The 16,941-nt window shown below is 48.9% G+C and overlaps 1 protein-coding gene across 1 annotated transcript in view; it reads left to right on the top strand.

Annotated features, from left to right (window-relative positions):
• The window catches only part of LOC142587536 (uncharacterized), a 35,426-nt gene continuing 18,485 nt past the window's right edge, over positions 1–16,941 (top strand). Inside the window, exons 1-3 of the mRNA XM_075698620.1 lie at positions 1–103; positions 9,209–9,321; positions 15,297–15,386. Coding sequence (XP_075554735.1) covers positions 7–103; positions 9,209–9,321; positions 15,297–15,386 — 300 coding nt within the window. The 5' untranslated portion in view covers positions 1–6. The remainder of the gene's footprint in view (positions 104–9,208; positions 9,322–15,296; positions 15,387–16,941) is intronic.

Raw genomic sequence — 16,941 nt, 5'->3', positions numbered from 1 at the left:
ACCAGCATGGTGCTGGACCAGTCCAGAAGGCGTGCCTTTGTCAACTGCACGGACCACAACATCTACGAGTTTGACCTGCTGGCCAGCAACACGTCCGAACCCTGTACGTTGCATGCGGTCTTCGTTTTGCTGACCAAACCTTGTCCTGCGAGTCGGCGATCCATGTGCGGAAACCAGCATTGGTCCACTTGTCTTATTTTTACAGCCCCGTTTTCCAAGTGGTGTCGACCTCCCTGTCACCAGGTCAATTTTTGAGGCTGTGTAGCACGTAAGAACTATGCTCGTGCGAATATCAACTTTTTTTAGTTCAAAGCAAATACAGTGCACTCCGCTTAAACTAGACCTGAAGGGACAGAAAATAGACTTCTGTTTATTGTCACTTTGTTTATGCGAAGAATGCAGAATATTTTTAAAGATGATTCATTTCAAGAACATCAAGCGTTTTAATTTCTCTAAGGGTAAAAAAACAAGAAAGACGTCATTGTACAGTGCTTGGAGTATCACAGGTTCGTCTGCACAATGTATTTGTTCCTGCGCTCACAGTTTTTTACTGTCCCCAACACGAAGCACAAAGGAACTCAAGAACTAGTCACCGTGAATGCTGCAGAGCAACCGCTGATGCCATGACAGTGCAAATTACAGATACATTGAATTTTGTTGTTTTTCGCATCACCATTTGAAATTGTCGTTAACCTTATCATGCTCCATATGAGCAGGATGTTTGTCGCGTCCCCCAAGGCATTTCTCTAAGGAATGTCTTGAATAAATAAAGAAAGAAATATGACAGTCAACGAGGTAGGTGCAATATTGTCCAGGCCTGCTTAATTGGAGTTCACAAAAAGGAGTGTTTCATTTAAACGAAGTTTGTCAAAATTGTCCCTGTGGCTGGACAACCAAAGTCAGTGCATTCGTCCCATTTATTTGGCAGTTCCATGTAAGCGAGTTTCATTAATCCCTAATCCACTGTATAGTAAATTTCTGTTGATCTGACTTTACCTAGCTAGCCACGCTAGCTACACTAGTGCTAGCCACTAGCCACTAGTGCTACACTAGCCAGGACCAAAGGTCGTGGCTAGTGCCCTTTCGTTATTTAGACCCTAAAATTAGCCTTTGCCGGATAATTCAAACTTGACAGGTCAGAATGCACGCATCTGACGCCTATGGTGACCCCAAATAGCGACCCCATTAGAGGCAGTGTCTGTCTCTGCAGAGCTTAGGAGACAGTGAATGTATTGAAAATACATCATGTTTCGTTGAAAACACCTATTTTCAGCCCACCCTAGGAAGATGGTCAAGCAATAACTGTAGCTCACAATGTCTGATTAGAGTATTTACCCGATTCTAATGCATGCTTTTTCTTTTCTTCCAAGAAAATTGGGCCAACAATTGGACCTTCACGGTGCAATCTGAAAACAAGACGCCTATTAGAATAGGGTGAATACAGTAAAACTGCATTCTGTAAACTGTTAATTCGAAGTCATTAGGACCGCAAAAATGCTTCGAATTATGCGGGTTTTCGAATTAACCAAACACACGCAAAAAAAAATTCAACCCAGGCAAAAAATTTTGCTGCAGGAATGCGCTACCTTTATTCGGCGATCTTTGGATTACTTAATGTAATCAGAGATGCTGGTTTGCCGCGTCTTATAGTTCGAGGCTCCAAGGGTCATGTTTTATAGTTGGCCAACTACGTGCAGTATTTGAGAATTTCCACCGTGGCACTCAACAAAACTGCGGATAACATTCAGCAATCCGATAACTTCCCCGAGAGCGTGTGCTCAAGAGGGTTCGTTAGCGTCGTCGTCACTGCATCGTAGCTTCACTCTCCAAGTCTGAGTAGCACGTTTGTTGATCATTTTCAAAGTTCAGATAGTCGGCAAAGCCGACTGCACCAGATACGCTATCCTCTGCGCAGAGTGCATTGATGCGGTCTCAATACTCGGCTCCTTCTTCATCAAGCGTACATGAATAGTCAGCATCAGCATCGACGGTGCTTTCCTTCGAGAAGCCAGCGTGTTCAAAACACCGCATGATCAAAGTGGGTTCCACTTGCCTCCATGCATACACAATAAGACATACAGCGAAAGCTCGTTAATTCGAACTTCAATAATTCGAATTTATGGATAATTCGAACTGTACGATTTGGTCCGGCCAAGCTCTACAGAAGTCTATGCATAAAAAAGCCTGTTACCGTCTTTACTCGCATAATGATCGCACTCGCGTAATGATCGCACCCCTAAATTTTGTCGTCAAAGTCCAATTTTTTAATTTTCCCTTGTAATGATCGCACCCCGAACTTGCCGCAGCCATATGTCGTGTGCCAAGTCTAGCTAATAATGATCGCGCTTACCATCTGTCGAATGCTACGCGAACGACTCTTCCAAGACAAAGCAAGCGGTCTGCACGCACCTAACATCCTTAAGTACATGCCTCATTTCATTACTTTCATCAGTTTCCACTCTTCCATGACTAAAAAAAAGCTGCAACCAAACTTGCCTTTATTATGTGTAGGCTTTATAATGGTTGTGGTCAACAACAAAAAAGGCGCCTTTCAATTCTCATCTGCACTTGTGTGCACGCAACAAATCGCGAGTGGCAACGATAGCTGCCACATTTACACTGATACGTTAAAAGCGTACCCTATTCATACGCCGACGCTTGTAACGCAGCTAAGATATTCGCCCACCCTTAGCGGAAACGTGCCATACAGTTAAACCTGGATATAACTAAGTTGACAAAAGCTCGCAATTTTTCGTTACATGCAGGTTTCGCGTGAAGGCTCGTACGAATGATGCAGAAACGAAACCAAATAGCTCAATATATCCGTGAAGGTGAACTCACCCTTCAAGCATTTATGTTACTCCTAAAAACTGCGTAATTTCCGCTTGCTTCTTCGGCACGAGTGAAGGCACAACACGCCGCTCCAAAGAAGCTAAATCGTGTAGAGCTCCTTCATCGTCGAGCGAGCCGACGAAACGGCGCATAACGTCCATTGCGTTCATCACCTCCTTTGCAGTAGGCACATCACACGGATCTGCCTCACAAGCACCATCATCGCCGCCATCGGGATTTTGCACGCTTTCAGCTACTGCTGCATCAGACATTTCTTCTGTAGCCACGGCGGCGTTGTCGGCAAACAAAAAGTCAGTCAGTTCAACGTCGTCGGGTGCACCACCGTTAGTACATAGCTCGTTCCACGCTTCGGCCACATCGGACGGAGTTGAAAGGTCTTCCTCCTCCTCCTCGTCGGCACCAGCCCGTGCGTTTTTGGCTATTCCGGCCTTTAAAAAGCAATTCGCGATAACTTCTGCCCTGACCTCTTGCCAGGAGGCAGCAAGCATCTCGACTGCTTGATAAATGTCGTTCTTCATCTCCCTTTCCAGACGGATGTCGAGGAGTATCTTCAGGATTAGTCGGCGCCTGTAACAGCATTTAAAACTGTTACAGACCCCTTTGTCCAGGGGCTGTATTAGAGACGTGCAGTCGGCCGGGAAGTAATGCAGTTCGATGTTCGACAGCTGCAGGCCTTCGACGTGGTGCGCCGAGCAATTGTCCAGCAGTAGGCAAACTTGACGGCCTTGCCGCTTGACGTCCTGGTTAAATTCCTTCAACCACTCAGAAAATATTGGCTGAGTCATCCACGCTTTGGAATTCGCCACATACTTCACGGGCATACGCTTCGTTCCCTTAAAACACCTGGGACGGGCACTTTTGCCGACAACTAGCGGGACTCGCTTGTCTGTGCCGTCGAGGTTGGCACACAGAAGAATCGTTATGCGGAGCTTGCTCTGCTTTCCGCCGCGGCAGTCATTGCCTTTTAACGCTAGCGTGCGGCCCGGAAGCATCTGATAAAATAGAGCTGTCTCGTCGGCATTGTAGACATCAGCCGCCTCGAAGCGACTCAGGATTCCAGGCAGCTTGTCAGCCACCCACGAAGCAGCAGCATCGCTGTCTGCGGAGGCAGATTCGCCGCTGATTACTCTTCCGACGACACCATGCCGGCTCTTAAATCCCTGCAGCCACCCGTTGCTTGCCTTGAAATCATCATGGCCCAAGATACACGCAAAATCCTTTGCCTTCTGTTGTAAGATCGCGCCACTTATGGGCATATTTCTGGCTCTCGTGTCCAAAAACCACGTGAACACTGCCTTGTCCACATCAGTGTATGTGGACAGCTTCAGTCTCTTTTTCTTCGAGCTTTTCCCAGACTCCACTGCGTTTCTGATGCTGTGTTCCGCACTCAAAATCGTTGATAGTGTGCTCGCTGGAATGCTGAAACGGGTGGCAACGTCCTTCTTCTCGCCCGCGGAGACTGCATTTAAAATTGCGAGTTTGTCTTCAAAAGACAGAACTTTTCGTTTTCTGGCAGTAGAACTCATCACGACCAACCGACGACGTAGTTAGAAGCGGAGACGCACGACTACACGCCGACAGGCAGGCCTAGCACCTCCAAAACAAGTCGGACAAACCAGTACCAGAGCACAGTTGATACACGCACACGTGCAGAACGCAGGACAACACTCAAAATGGCGAATGCAATGCATCCATAGAGAAAGAAAAAAAAGTGGCGCATGTCGTTCGTAATCGTCCCTCTCCCTTGCCGCGCCCTGGCAATGAAAGAACCGGCTATCAGCGTTGCTTTTCAAGTGAATTGTTACACATAAGTGTGTCTAAGCCGTTGAAACTAATGAAAATCACAAAATAAGAATGCTTGTCCTCAAATCCATACGAAACAAAATAAATCTGAAAGAGAAATCGGCTGCCGATACCAATGCCACCTGGTGTCACGCTAGACAAGCGAAGCCTGAAAAGACTGCTACGTTAGGCATGGAGCGGCGCTAGTTGCCGCCATCATCATCATCATCGCTAACTCTGCTCGGTCGCGGCAATCCCTGGCGTTCGCGTCGCTGCTGGCTCCTTACAATATTAATATTCAATAATCTAGAGCATTTCTTTGGCCGAATTTTCCTTAAAAGTGCAAAAAGTAATGACTGATCAGCTTTGGGAGTTCGTTACATCAAGGCTAACCGCCGCAACGCGTTCGTTACATCAAGGTCGAAAATACATGGGCTTCAATGGGGGCAGCGTTGGGGAATTCAAAATCTTCGTTAAATCCAGGAATTCGTTACATATAGGTTCGTTAGATCCAGGTTTAACTGCATTAGGATAGTAGTGAAGACAGATGCCGCAGTTCCCGCAGCATGCCAGCTATGTGTTTCTATGTCACCGGCAGCTAAGTGTGCCCATCTGTTTCTGTCCCCTCAAAGTGGACATGGCTACGTTATTGCCACAAACTTGTCGATATTAACGATATGACTCATTACTGATACGAAAGCAACTTTCAATGCACGTAATGTACTCACGAGAAGAAAAAAAATCACGTTCGGTGCGTTCGGCTTGCTCCGCCGGCCGCCATTATTGTTTTGGTGTCCCGCAGCAAACGCAGGACGAAAAAAATTTTTTTTCTTTTCGCGGGAAATTAAACCCGCGTAATGATGGCACCCCTGATTTTGTGTCAATTTTTCTGACAAAAAAAGCGATCATTACGCGAGTGAATTCGGTAATTCGAACGCGAGAAGGTTCCGCCATGGATAATTCGAACTACGCGCCATAGTGCCAGCGGTTTGGCGCCTGGCACACGGCCAGGGAAACGCGCCTACTGCCTACACACTAGGCTGCGTCGCCTCCGGAATGGAGAGAACGGCGAGAGAACGCAAAATCGGGAAAAATATAACCGGCGCGGTGTCCTCCAGAAGGCAGCGGCAGCTGCCTTCTCTCCATTTTACGTTGACCTCCGAGACTTCTTGCCCCTCGCGAATCTCGGGGGCTTTGCAAATCTCCTTTGCTGACTATGTCGACGTGAACGAGGGTGCAGTGGTGTGTGTGGTGCGCTGAAAGATGAGGACATTATTTCTCAGGTCAGAAGCGCTGAACCTGTCGTTGCCAGTGGCGAGGAGGAGGAGGAGGAAGACGAAGCGCCAGTGCGGCCCTCCGCTGTGGAGGTCATGGCTGGATTGAATGGTGCCCGTCTCTTCTTCAGTTTTGAAGAAGGCGAAGAGGAGGCCTTCCGCCACAGTTGCTCGTTAGAGCAAAAAGTGGTAGCTGCCGCCTTCAAGGAAACAAGGCGGACTACGATCACGGATGTTTTCAAGCATTAAATTTCTGACATGCCCTACTGCTTCCAAATGGCAATGTACTGTTGTTCTCTTTCACTTTCGTTCGTTCGAACTTTCGTTAATTCGAACTGAAGCGGCTTCCCCTTCCGGTTCGAATTAACGAGCTTTTACTGTATGGCCCTGAGGAGGTCAATGGAGAACTCCTTGCCGTTATCGTAACAAAGCAGCATGCACTTGAGCAGGGGGTGGCGGTAAATCTTCCTCGTGTGGGGAATGACGCCTTGGTCCATTGGCTGCGAGATCGACTTGGCGTTCGGAGGAAGAAATACCATCCTGATAGCTTTCAGGTGTGTGATGTCACCATGCGCCAGGCAATTATCAACAACGAAGAGTACATTCCTGCCTGTGGCCGCGAACATGCTGTCAAGCTGCCGAACGTAATCTTCAAATATTGTGCCTGTGACCCAGGCTTTCTTGTTGTGCCAGTAGATAAGCTCATCCCTTGGCGGCAGCCGTGCATTTTTAAAGCAGTGAGCCTTCCCACTCTTTCCAACTGCGAGTAGCGGCAGCTTCTGTTTACCGCACATGTTTGCACCAAACAGAATAGTAATTCTTTCCTTGCTCTGCTTTCGACCCTTGACCACGGTGTCTTTCGCTTGAAACGTTTTTGTGGGCAGTGTCTTGTAAAAAAGGGCTGCCTCGTCAAGGTTGTACACATCGTCTGCACCGTACTCGCTAAGCAACGGAGCCAACGTGTGTTTCTTCCAGTCGTCGACGACGCTCTCGTTTGCGCTGCCGCTCACGCCACAGACGGCTACAAAGGTCAAATCATTGCCCTCTTTAAAACGGCTGAACCATCCATTGCTACACTTGAACTCTTCGTGCCCAAGTTATAGAGCCGTTGGCCTTCTCCCGCAGTATCGTTCCAATGACGGGAAGGTGGGCTGCATTTGCTCTCTGCAGCCAGCGAAGTAAAGCAGATTCCACATCTTGGTACGTGGGAGCCTTTACTCGCGACTGCTTCGAAGAATATGTCTTACTGTATGCTTCCTACTTGTTCTTCAATGTTGTGGACAACGTCAAGAGGGGCACGCTGTGCCTTTCAGCCAACTCGGTCTTGGAACATGTGTTCTTACCCGCTTCTTGGATCAAGCAAAACTTCTGCTGCAGCGTTAAAGTCTTATACTTTGGCGTCTTCGCTCACTGGCACTTCTGCACAGTTCAGGGGAAAAGAAAAGGACACCACCCTAGCTGCAACACCCCTAACCACCCCACACAAAGACATGGCTCAGACCGGCATTGCATGCACACACGTCGCTGCAGGTGCGAAGAGAGAATGGGCGAATGGCAACCAGTGGCAGCGGCACGGAATGTGCGCTGACGCTGCAACCGCTGCGACTGCGAGGAGCGTGCGGAGTGGGGGACGAGAGCACGTGACAAAAACCGGTGTGCCCACTACATTGCAGTGAAGCACGCCTTCTCCTCTGCAGGCACGCGTTTCAGCGGTGCGCGGGGCGTGGACTGATTTTTGTGCTAGCAGTACTACAGGTCAGGCGCTTCGCCTATAAACAATCGTGATTGCTATGTGGCGTCGCCTCGTGGCTCCGAATGGCCGTAGTTTCGTCTGGTTTGCAGTGAAATGAGGATTGGGAATTGCCGCATAGCACCTCAATTCTTTGAATCAACCGGGTTAGCCTAGGCCGTTGTTTCGAATTATCTGGTTAAATTGACATTGGAAAATACGGGGCCGCAGAAAGCGTTCTAATTATCTGGGATTTCGAATTAACCAAATTCGAATTGACGAGGTTTTACTATATACTGTAAACAAGCATTGTGAACTACTTTTATTGCTTGAATATCTTATTAGGGTGGGCTGAAAATAGGCGTTCGCAAGGGGAGATAACATATGCTCAACACATTCGCGATGTTCTAAGCTCTGCAGAGACAGACACTGCCATAAAGGGGTCACTATTTGGGGTCACCATAGGGGTCAGATGCGTGCATGCTGGCTGGTCACGTTTGAATCATTTGGCAAATGGCAATTTTAGGATCGAAATAACAAAACTCCGAACATGCCTGCCGGGAATTTCGGTTGGGATTGGATTAACTGTACTTGAATTACTTGAATTAAAGATAGTCTACTGTATACGCACAAGCCTAGTAAAAACAAAGAAGACGGACAATCCAAACGTGTTATTGGTTGGCACATGTGTACAGTGTGATTTATTGTTAAAAGGACACTGTAGAAAAAAACTATTTCAGTGGTATTGGTAAATTAACCTTGTGCAAATGTTCTGTAGAATAAAGTTCTATTCAATATCCATTTCCGTTGGAGCTTTAGTACTTGAAGTTCTCTAAGTCTTCGAAACAAACGAATATATGTTTAAAACCAAGTAATCTGCAGTTTTGGTTTCAGTGAGCAAGTCGCATCGCTAGGTCATAGCCAAGATAAGCCAAAGACTGATTCATGTATAGCCGCCAGCATATTTTTCAGACATGGTCAATTCTTCAAACATAAATCCTGTGGTACCACCACCTTCCCTTTTGTAACGGTGCTAGGAAGTTATGGACGGCCTAATGGTCTGGCTTAAGTTTTCTGACATAATCCTCGAGCACGGTGTTACAAAATACGGCAGTTTTGAAGAGCGTGCCATTCAAGTTGTTTCCCATGCTCACTTTCGCCGGGAATATGGTTTCTCAGCTTTACAGGCACCGATACATGGCCAAGCGGCACTGACTAGGCCTAAACGCCGAGGCAGTATACGACATGCCATGTTTAGGTTGCAAAGGCAAGCAGTGCAGGGTGGTTGCTGGTTGCAGACACATCGCTCTGCTTGTTTGGTGGTAAATAAGTGTCAGATCTGCGATGCCTTCTTGTAAAAAAGGGTGTCCACATATTGCGACATGAACGCACGAGACTCAACATTGAGTCGCATGATGCATACCTGCTTCTTTCTTACGCGCGTAACTATCTTGTGGTTGCTGATGCTAGCAGGGACAAATGTCTCCCTCTAGCCTTTGTAATGTTGCCTACTGTTTATAAAATGGAGTACAGTAAGTGAGTGTTTGCCGGCTTTTTGCCATCTCCACAGTGAGGACTTATTGTGGACACAGCATAAAGAGCTTCTATGTCAAGCTGGCCCTGAGCTGCGATGGCCGCTACCTGGCCAGTGGCTCTTCGGACTCGTCAGCATACATTTGGCAGGTGAGCTTTTAAGAGGGAATGTGGCTTTCGCATCTCAAGAAATGGCCAAAGAAATTTATTTTTTTAAAATCGCATTATGAGTTTATATAACTCTTTTTCTGTAAAAATATCATCCCTGAAAAACCACATAAAAGTGCTCTAAAAAAATGTCTCGTCAGCCAGGGTGGTGAAAAATTACGCAGAAATCACGAAAGAACAGCGTTTTTCAAGCCCCGATATCTGTGGAACGGTGCAACCGGGCACTGCCATCTCTGTCTCATTGGAAAGCGCATTTCTCTGTCTTCAAATTTGACAGTTCAGCTGTGTCCTCTGTAGAGAAACAACCACACAAAAAAACAAATGATTGGAGGTCATGCGGGAGTCTGCGATTGGCCATGCCTGCCATGTGACTCCAGCGGGGTTCGCCATTGGGGCGCTCTCACATTGTCTGCTCGGCTCCTTGCACATCGCAAGCTCTGAACAGTCTCCACTCTCCGTGATCTCGAGGAGTGTCAAAACGGACACTACGCAGGCATTACGGTAGCGGGCTGATCCCTCCGTTTGTGGGCGTGCCGTAGCTAAGCATTCAGAGCATTGGCGACGCAGACTTCGCGACCAAGCTTCGCGCGCGGAATCGTCAAATGCACAGTTAAGCCTTTCGTCACTTGGCATTTCGGAATTCGCAACCAAGCACATCACGCACGCAATTATTGGACCCGTGGCTAAGCATTTCGCTCGCAGGCATCTCTGACTCGGCGATCAAGCACATCGCACGCAGACTTCTTGGACCCTCGCCTAAGAGTTTTGTGCATTGGGGCCTCCGACTGCACAACTAAGCACACTGAGCGTAGAGTACTTGAGCCTGCGGCTAGGCAGAAAGAAGCATGAAAAAAGAGGCATGCACAGAAAGAAGGGCGAAAGAAGGAAGAGACGCGCCTCCATTGCCAGGCGACACTTGCCTGGGCGGAGCATGCGCTCGCAAAACCCGATGCATGGTCGCCACCGCGTTAGATAAAAAAAACTATCTCCCGTGTTTTCTTTGATTGAGTGCCATCTCAGGCTTTCCGAACCCATGCGCCACAGTGTCCGCTTTGTGTGCCTTGTTGTCTGCCAGCCTATTATTTTGGCTGGTATGAAGGATACATGGAAACATGAGAATGCCCAGATTTCTGAATATTAGTTCCTAGTACTGAGGCGGTGTTAGCATGACATGGAAACTCAATAACGATCGTTATTCTGAAAACTTCGGTACAGTAAAACCTCGTTAAGCCATGCCCGCTTAAACAGTAGTTTCATTTTAAAAGTAGTGAAGTCAAATCCCCGACTGAGTGGCCATTGAACATAATGCTTTTTGTATCGCATAAGCCGTACCAGCTTATTGTGTACGTATCAGTTAATACATAGTATTTCCACTTTTTGTCGCGCAATCATGGCGGTGCGTCGTCCCCATTGGGGGGCTGCCCATCAGAACGAGCCTCAGAGATCGGAGCAACAGCCTCCAAGCGCCCTGTGCGTTTGCGCGTGAAGCCACGTCAACATCAACATCAATTTGGTGTCATACAAACGAGGACTCGCGTCATGCCAAAGCTCGAATAAAAAACGGCAGGCGCTCAGCATAGAAGAAAATTTTGACAGCGTTCATGCGATCGCACGTGGCATGAAGTCGGCGATGGCACGCGACAGGGATCTACTGTTGACTATGGTGTGTGGCATTTGGAATGCGAAGAAGTTGTTCAGCAGTGCTGGTGCGACCGCATGTTGTCTGCTGTGAGGTTCAACTTTTCGTCATTGTTGCCTCTGTTGCCGAAGTGTCGCCTATCGACGATGATGAGGACAACACGGGCGATTCGGGCCCAACAGTGTCAGAAACTGCGCATTACACCAGTCTCATAAATGCACTCATCGCAACGAGAACAACACCCTGCTATGAAAAAGGCTCCCCGCGATTTCTGCATGGCTACCGTGCCTGTGCACGGAGAATATGCAGCGCCAACGAAGAATTTGCCGTGCGAGCGTTTGCCGAGAAGAAGGGACTGGCTGAAAAGCTAGCTCGCAGCTTCAGTAAGTTTGAGGCCGCTGTTATCGCTGCTAGGCCGCCGTGGCATCAAACGAAAATGACAGGCTTTTGTTGCGCGAAGAGAATAAATACTGCATGTTTTTGCCCTTTCATTGCACTCTCACCAAGTTCCGTTTTTGACAGGTAAGTGGGCAATCTCGTGCTATTTTGGTTGAGCAGTACAGTCGCCGACCGTTTATTCGGACCTCACGGGGACTGCGGAAATGTCCGAATAAACAGGTGTCCGAAAAAGCAGGTTAAGGAAAAAAAATTAAATCCTTTATTTCCACGCACTTACAGTCGCCGACCGATTTTCCGGACTCCGAAAATTCGGACATGCCCGATTATTCGGTCAGCTTCGCGGCACCGCCATTCTCCCCATTGACCATAATGTATAACAACTGCCGAAAGTTCGGACACCTTGCAACCTCTCGTCTGATTTTTCGGACACTCCTTGAGCCAACTCGGTCGAGAGCACCATGCACCGACTCTGACCGGTGCATGGTTATGGTAGCATGGTTCGACTTGCTGAACGCCATTTTTGTTTTGAACGGAGCTTCCTTGCTGCCCCATGAAGTGGCGCTACTGGAAATCCCCGCTCATCATCATCGTTTCTGCCTGGTTTGATAGAGTGGCTCTGCAGCAGTTCTGGTTTCAGCTTAGTAATCCATGTCAAGACAATCCAGCAGCTGATTTGCTTTTTCGCGCACGACACTGCGAGCAGGCCACGTTTTTTTCGTTTGTGCGACTGGTGTCGACACGGTGGTGTTTGCTTTGTGTGCTGTGTCGAGGTTTCGGTGATCCAACGCGGCACACGGAAACATCGCGTCAAGTCTCTAATGGCGCCGACAGTGCCCGCGCAGACTGCGCTGGGGAATGCCGGCAAGCGGGTGCCGGGAGGCCTATGCTTTATCGCCTTCCGATGTGCTCCCTACTGACGCGGAAAATATTCTGCCGAGACCTGCGCAGTGGTTGCATTGCGACTCCGGACACCGTCTCATTTAACAGTTTCACAGGTGCTGACACTGCTGCACTGACGTGCGCAGTACTAGACGACGGCGAGATCATTCGTCAGGTTTCTGCTGCACCGCCGGACGATGACTCTTGAGTCGGAAGATGACGCACCATGTGCTACGCTGCCGTCGCATGTGGAGTGTGCACAAGCAGTGACTGTACCTCTCCGAGAGTCAGGCTTATCTGATGTGCGTAAACGAAACAGCGTGCAATGACGCTTTTACGATTTCTTCAAGCCTACTGCTAAGCCCGAATACAGTCGCCAACCGTTTATTTGGACCTCACGGGGACTGCGGAAATGTCCGAATAAACAGGTGTCCGAAAAAGCAGATTAAGAAAAAAAAATGAAATACTTTATTTCCACGCACTTATTCGGGCTCGGCAGTAGGCTTGAAGAAATCGTGAATGCGCTGTTGCACACTGTTCCGTTTACGCGCAATCAGATAAGCCTGAATCTTGGAGAGGGTCGTACTACGGTCACTACAGGCGGCTGAAAGCACAGTCACTGCTTGTACACGCTCCGCATGCGACGGCAGCATAGCACATGGTGCGTCATCTTCCGACTCAAGAGTCATCGTCCGGCGGTGCAGCAGAAACCTGACGAATGATCTCGCCGTCGTCTAGTTCTGCGCATGTCAGTGCAGCAGTGTCAGCACCTGTGAAACTGTCAAATGAGATGGTGTCCGGAGTCGCAATGCAACCACTGCGCAGGTCTCGGCAGAATATTTTCCGCGTCAGTAGGGAGCACATTGGAAGGCGACAAATCTTAGGCCTACCGGCACCCCAGCGCAGTCTGCGGGGGCACTGTCGGCGCCATTAGACATTTGATGCGATGTTTCCGTGTGTCGCGTTGGATCACCGAAACCCTGACACAACACACAAAGCAAACACCACCGTGCTGACACCAGTCGCACAAACGAAAAACGTGGCCTACTCGCAGCGTCATGCGCGAAGAAACGAATCACCTGCTGGACTGTCTTGACATGGCTTATTAAGCTGAAACCGGAACTGCCGTACAGCCACTCTATCGAACCAGGCAGAAACGATGATGATGAGCGGGGATTTCCAGTAGCGCCACTTTGTGGGGCAGCAAGGAGGCTCCGTTCAAAACAAAAATGGCGTTCAGCAAGTCAAACCATGCACCGGTCAGAGTCGGTGCATGGTGCTCTCGATCGAGTTGGCTCAAGGAGTGTCCGAAAAATCAGACGAGAGGCTGCAAGGTGTCCGAACTTTCGGCAGTTTTTATACATTAGGGTCTATGGGGAGAATGGCGGTGCTGCGAAGCTGACCGAATAATCGGGCATGTCTGAATTTTTGGAGTCGGGAAAATCAGTCGGCGACTGTACTACCGTTTAGTACATACTTTTTCTGAGCTCCGGCCAACTACGGTTTAACGAGGTTTCACTGTATTTGGAAGTTTCTAGTACTGAAATATTTTTACATTGAAAGCGTTAAGAACTCAGCAGGGAATTTCTGAAAAGTTTGTTAATCTGAAAAGCTCATTAATGTGGTGTTCCTAGTAACGAGGTTTCGCTGTATGCACTTGCCCACCTGTGAGATAAAACATGTTTCGCAAGAAAACCAGGAAACTTTTTTGTTTTGTGGAAATAGGGCACGGCCTTGCCAATAACGAGGAGCGACAGCTTTCCCGTCCCTGCCATGTTGGCCGCAAATGCGACCGATATTCTATCCTTCGCTTGTTTTCCACCTGTGCATAATTCCCCTTTATAAGTTACCGTTCAGTTCGGCAAAATGTGCCGATTCGTCCATGTTGGATATGCCTTCCGGGGAGTACTCTGGCGAGATATGTTGCAACTTGCCGCTGGCCCAGTCCTCTGCGCCGCTTTTGCTTGCCGCTGCACCTTCGCCGAAAACTTTTGTGGTTAAGTAGCACCGCGTCTTCAGCCTAGCGAGCCAGCCACTGCTGCAAACAAAACTGTCGTAGCCAATTTGCGTGGCAAAGCGCTGTGCCTTTTCGGTGAGAAGGGGTCCGGTTAGAGGCAAGTTCTATTGCCCTCGCATTTTTTAGCCAACTCACAAAAGCCTCCTAGACATCTGGGTAACTTGCGCCCTTTAAAGGACAACGCTTGAGGTTGGACAACGTACCGTTCAGCACCTTCTGTCCCGCTGCCCAAATGCCACAAACAGTAATCAGTGGCAGGCCTTTCTCCCGTGCCAACAAGGGCTTCTTTGCTCCACGTTGGATGGCATTGAAAATCTCAAGTTATTATTTAGTGCTCATCTCGCAATGCTTGCCTGTTCGACATCATGCAGTCCTGTCACGATCACGAAGCGTCTGCATATCACTGTTGCGAAGTTGAGCACACTCCACGGCTTCCGCGATGCTCTCGCGGGTAACACGTCAAGAAGGATCTCGCGAGAGCACTCTTGCAGGCAACTGTATCTGGCTAGGTCGCTCAGCCTTGGCCTCCGAGATTACCAGTCCGAAGTTGTGCACAGTTCGGCTCGGAGGCTAGGCTCTGAGATCCGTGCGTACACATGCAATGCGTAGCTCGCCCTTGGCATGCTCCGTGCAGAATCGGTTGGCTGTAGGAGCGCGAGACTGCAACTGAGGAATATGGTGGACATTCGAAAATGGTTCAATGACTGGCAGGTGCACAATGTACCGCTACGGCTTAAGCGGGTACTAAAGGGTAACCGAGTAGGGGATTTGTCTCAACTACATTTAGTGAGAAAGTACGGCTTGAGCGGGTATGATTTAACAAGGTTCTACTGTATATATGTATATATGGACAGATATATCTGCCGGGGGAACTACAAAAAATGCCACTCAGAGGAAGAGGCAAAGAAAGCTTTGCTCTGTGATTCTTTAACACTTATTGTTAAGTATCTATATTTTCGCTAGTGATTATTCTCAACTATGCGGATTACGCAATAACTATTGTGGCACCTATACTGTGTTCAGGTGGGCTCTCCAGGGTTTCCCAAGCTGCGGCTTCCTGGCCACCAAGGTGAAGTGGCCGTACTTGCCTGGGACGCCTCTCACCCAGCCAGGGTGAGTGGCCTCTCTTTCACCCCCACCCCCTCCCAGTGTGCCCAGCTCCATTCCTGGTGCGACAATTTTCGAAGGCGATGCCACCGCCTGTCCTTTGTTCAATGTGGTTAGACAAACCTGATTTATATTGAAGGACAGAACATGTTGAAAAGAAGAGGTGGACAAAAATGTGCTCATGCCTGCTGGTTTTCTGTAATTTGGGCTGCTTCTTTCACTTCTTTAATTACACTCTTGGACTTGCAATAGGCCAGCCTTAAAGGCACAGTAAGCCAGGTAGTGCACAAAGGCGATATTGCTAGCAACACTACTTGAAGATCCTTGCCCAAGCTCTGCTTGGCATCATAGGTTTTTCTAGCATTTCTACGGCGTTAGGGAATTTTTTTTACCAGCAAAAACAATGAAAAAAGCCTGTTACTGTATATTGGCACGCACTAGTTACGCTAGAGGTCGAGGAAGAAGAAGTGTGCGTGGTAGCTGCTGCAAACACGAACTGTAAACGGCTGTTCGCTTAGAACTGACTGGCTGGCTTTTCCTCTCGTGACAAACTGGTGGAGGTGCTGGGTACGCATCCATCGTATGCCTACGGGTCCTGAACCAGAAGCTACCGACGCCAGTACCTCGGGGACGGCAGAAATCTATCAAAGCAGCCGTCGCCTCCAAGGTCTTCCACCGCAATACAGTCCCCTGGCAAGCTCCGTGAGGAAGATGTCAACAACTACCGCAAGCCAAACCGAGGTGATCCCAAATGCTCCCGTACCATGCATTCTCAACGCGCCTCGCACGCCTAACCCGTTCCATGGCGACGCCTTTGAGGACGTTGAAGACTGGTTGGACCATTTCGACCGGGTCGCCGCCTTTAACGACTGGGACGATCGCCGTAAGTTGAAGAACGTCTACTTTTCCCTTTTAGACGCGGCGAGAGTATGGTACGAGAACCACGAAGCCTCATTTACCAGCTGGCAGGAGTTTTACCGACTGCTATGCGAAGCCTTCTGCACTCCCGAAAGGAAAGAAAGAGCCGAACAGGCACTGTCTTCGAGGTTCCAAATGCCAAACGAAACCGTCGCCATGTTCGTCGAAGACATGACGCGATTGTTCCGTCGGGCGGACCCACTAATGCCAGAAGACAAGAAGGTGCGTCTGTTAATGCGAGGCGTAAAGGAACAGCTTTTCGCGGGCCTCGTGCGTAATCCTCCTGCAACAGTCTCTCAGTTCGTTCGTGAGGCAACAGTCATGGAACGTATGCTTCGGCAGCGGCTCTCGCAGTATGAACGCCAGACCACCATGACTGCTGCATGCTCTCTCGTACCTGCAAATGATGACAGGGAGTCACTTACCGAGCTAATACGACAAATTGTTCGAGAAGAACTGCAAAAGTCCTATGCATCGGCTTCGACACCTCCTAGTGCCGCGGTTCTTACGGATGTCATTCGAGAAGAAATCGGCAAAGTGGTTCATCCCTCGCCACCAACACGACCCGAACCTCCCACTTTCTCGTACGCGGATGCTCTTCGGGCTTGCGCGCCGTCGACGGGCCGTTTTTCGCAGCCGCCTG

Source organism: Dermacentor variabilis, chromosome 7 (assembly GCF_050947875.1).
Source record: "Dermacentor variabilis isolate Ectoservices chromosome 7, ASM5094787v1, whole genome shotgun sequence".
Lineage (NCBI taxonomy): Eukaryota > Metazoa > Arthropoda > Arachnida > Ixodida > Ixodidae > Dermacentor > Dermacentor variabilis.
Note: the sequence above shows the minus strand (reverse complement) of the source record. Positions and strands in the feature narration are given on the sequence as shown.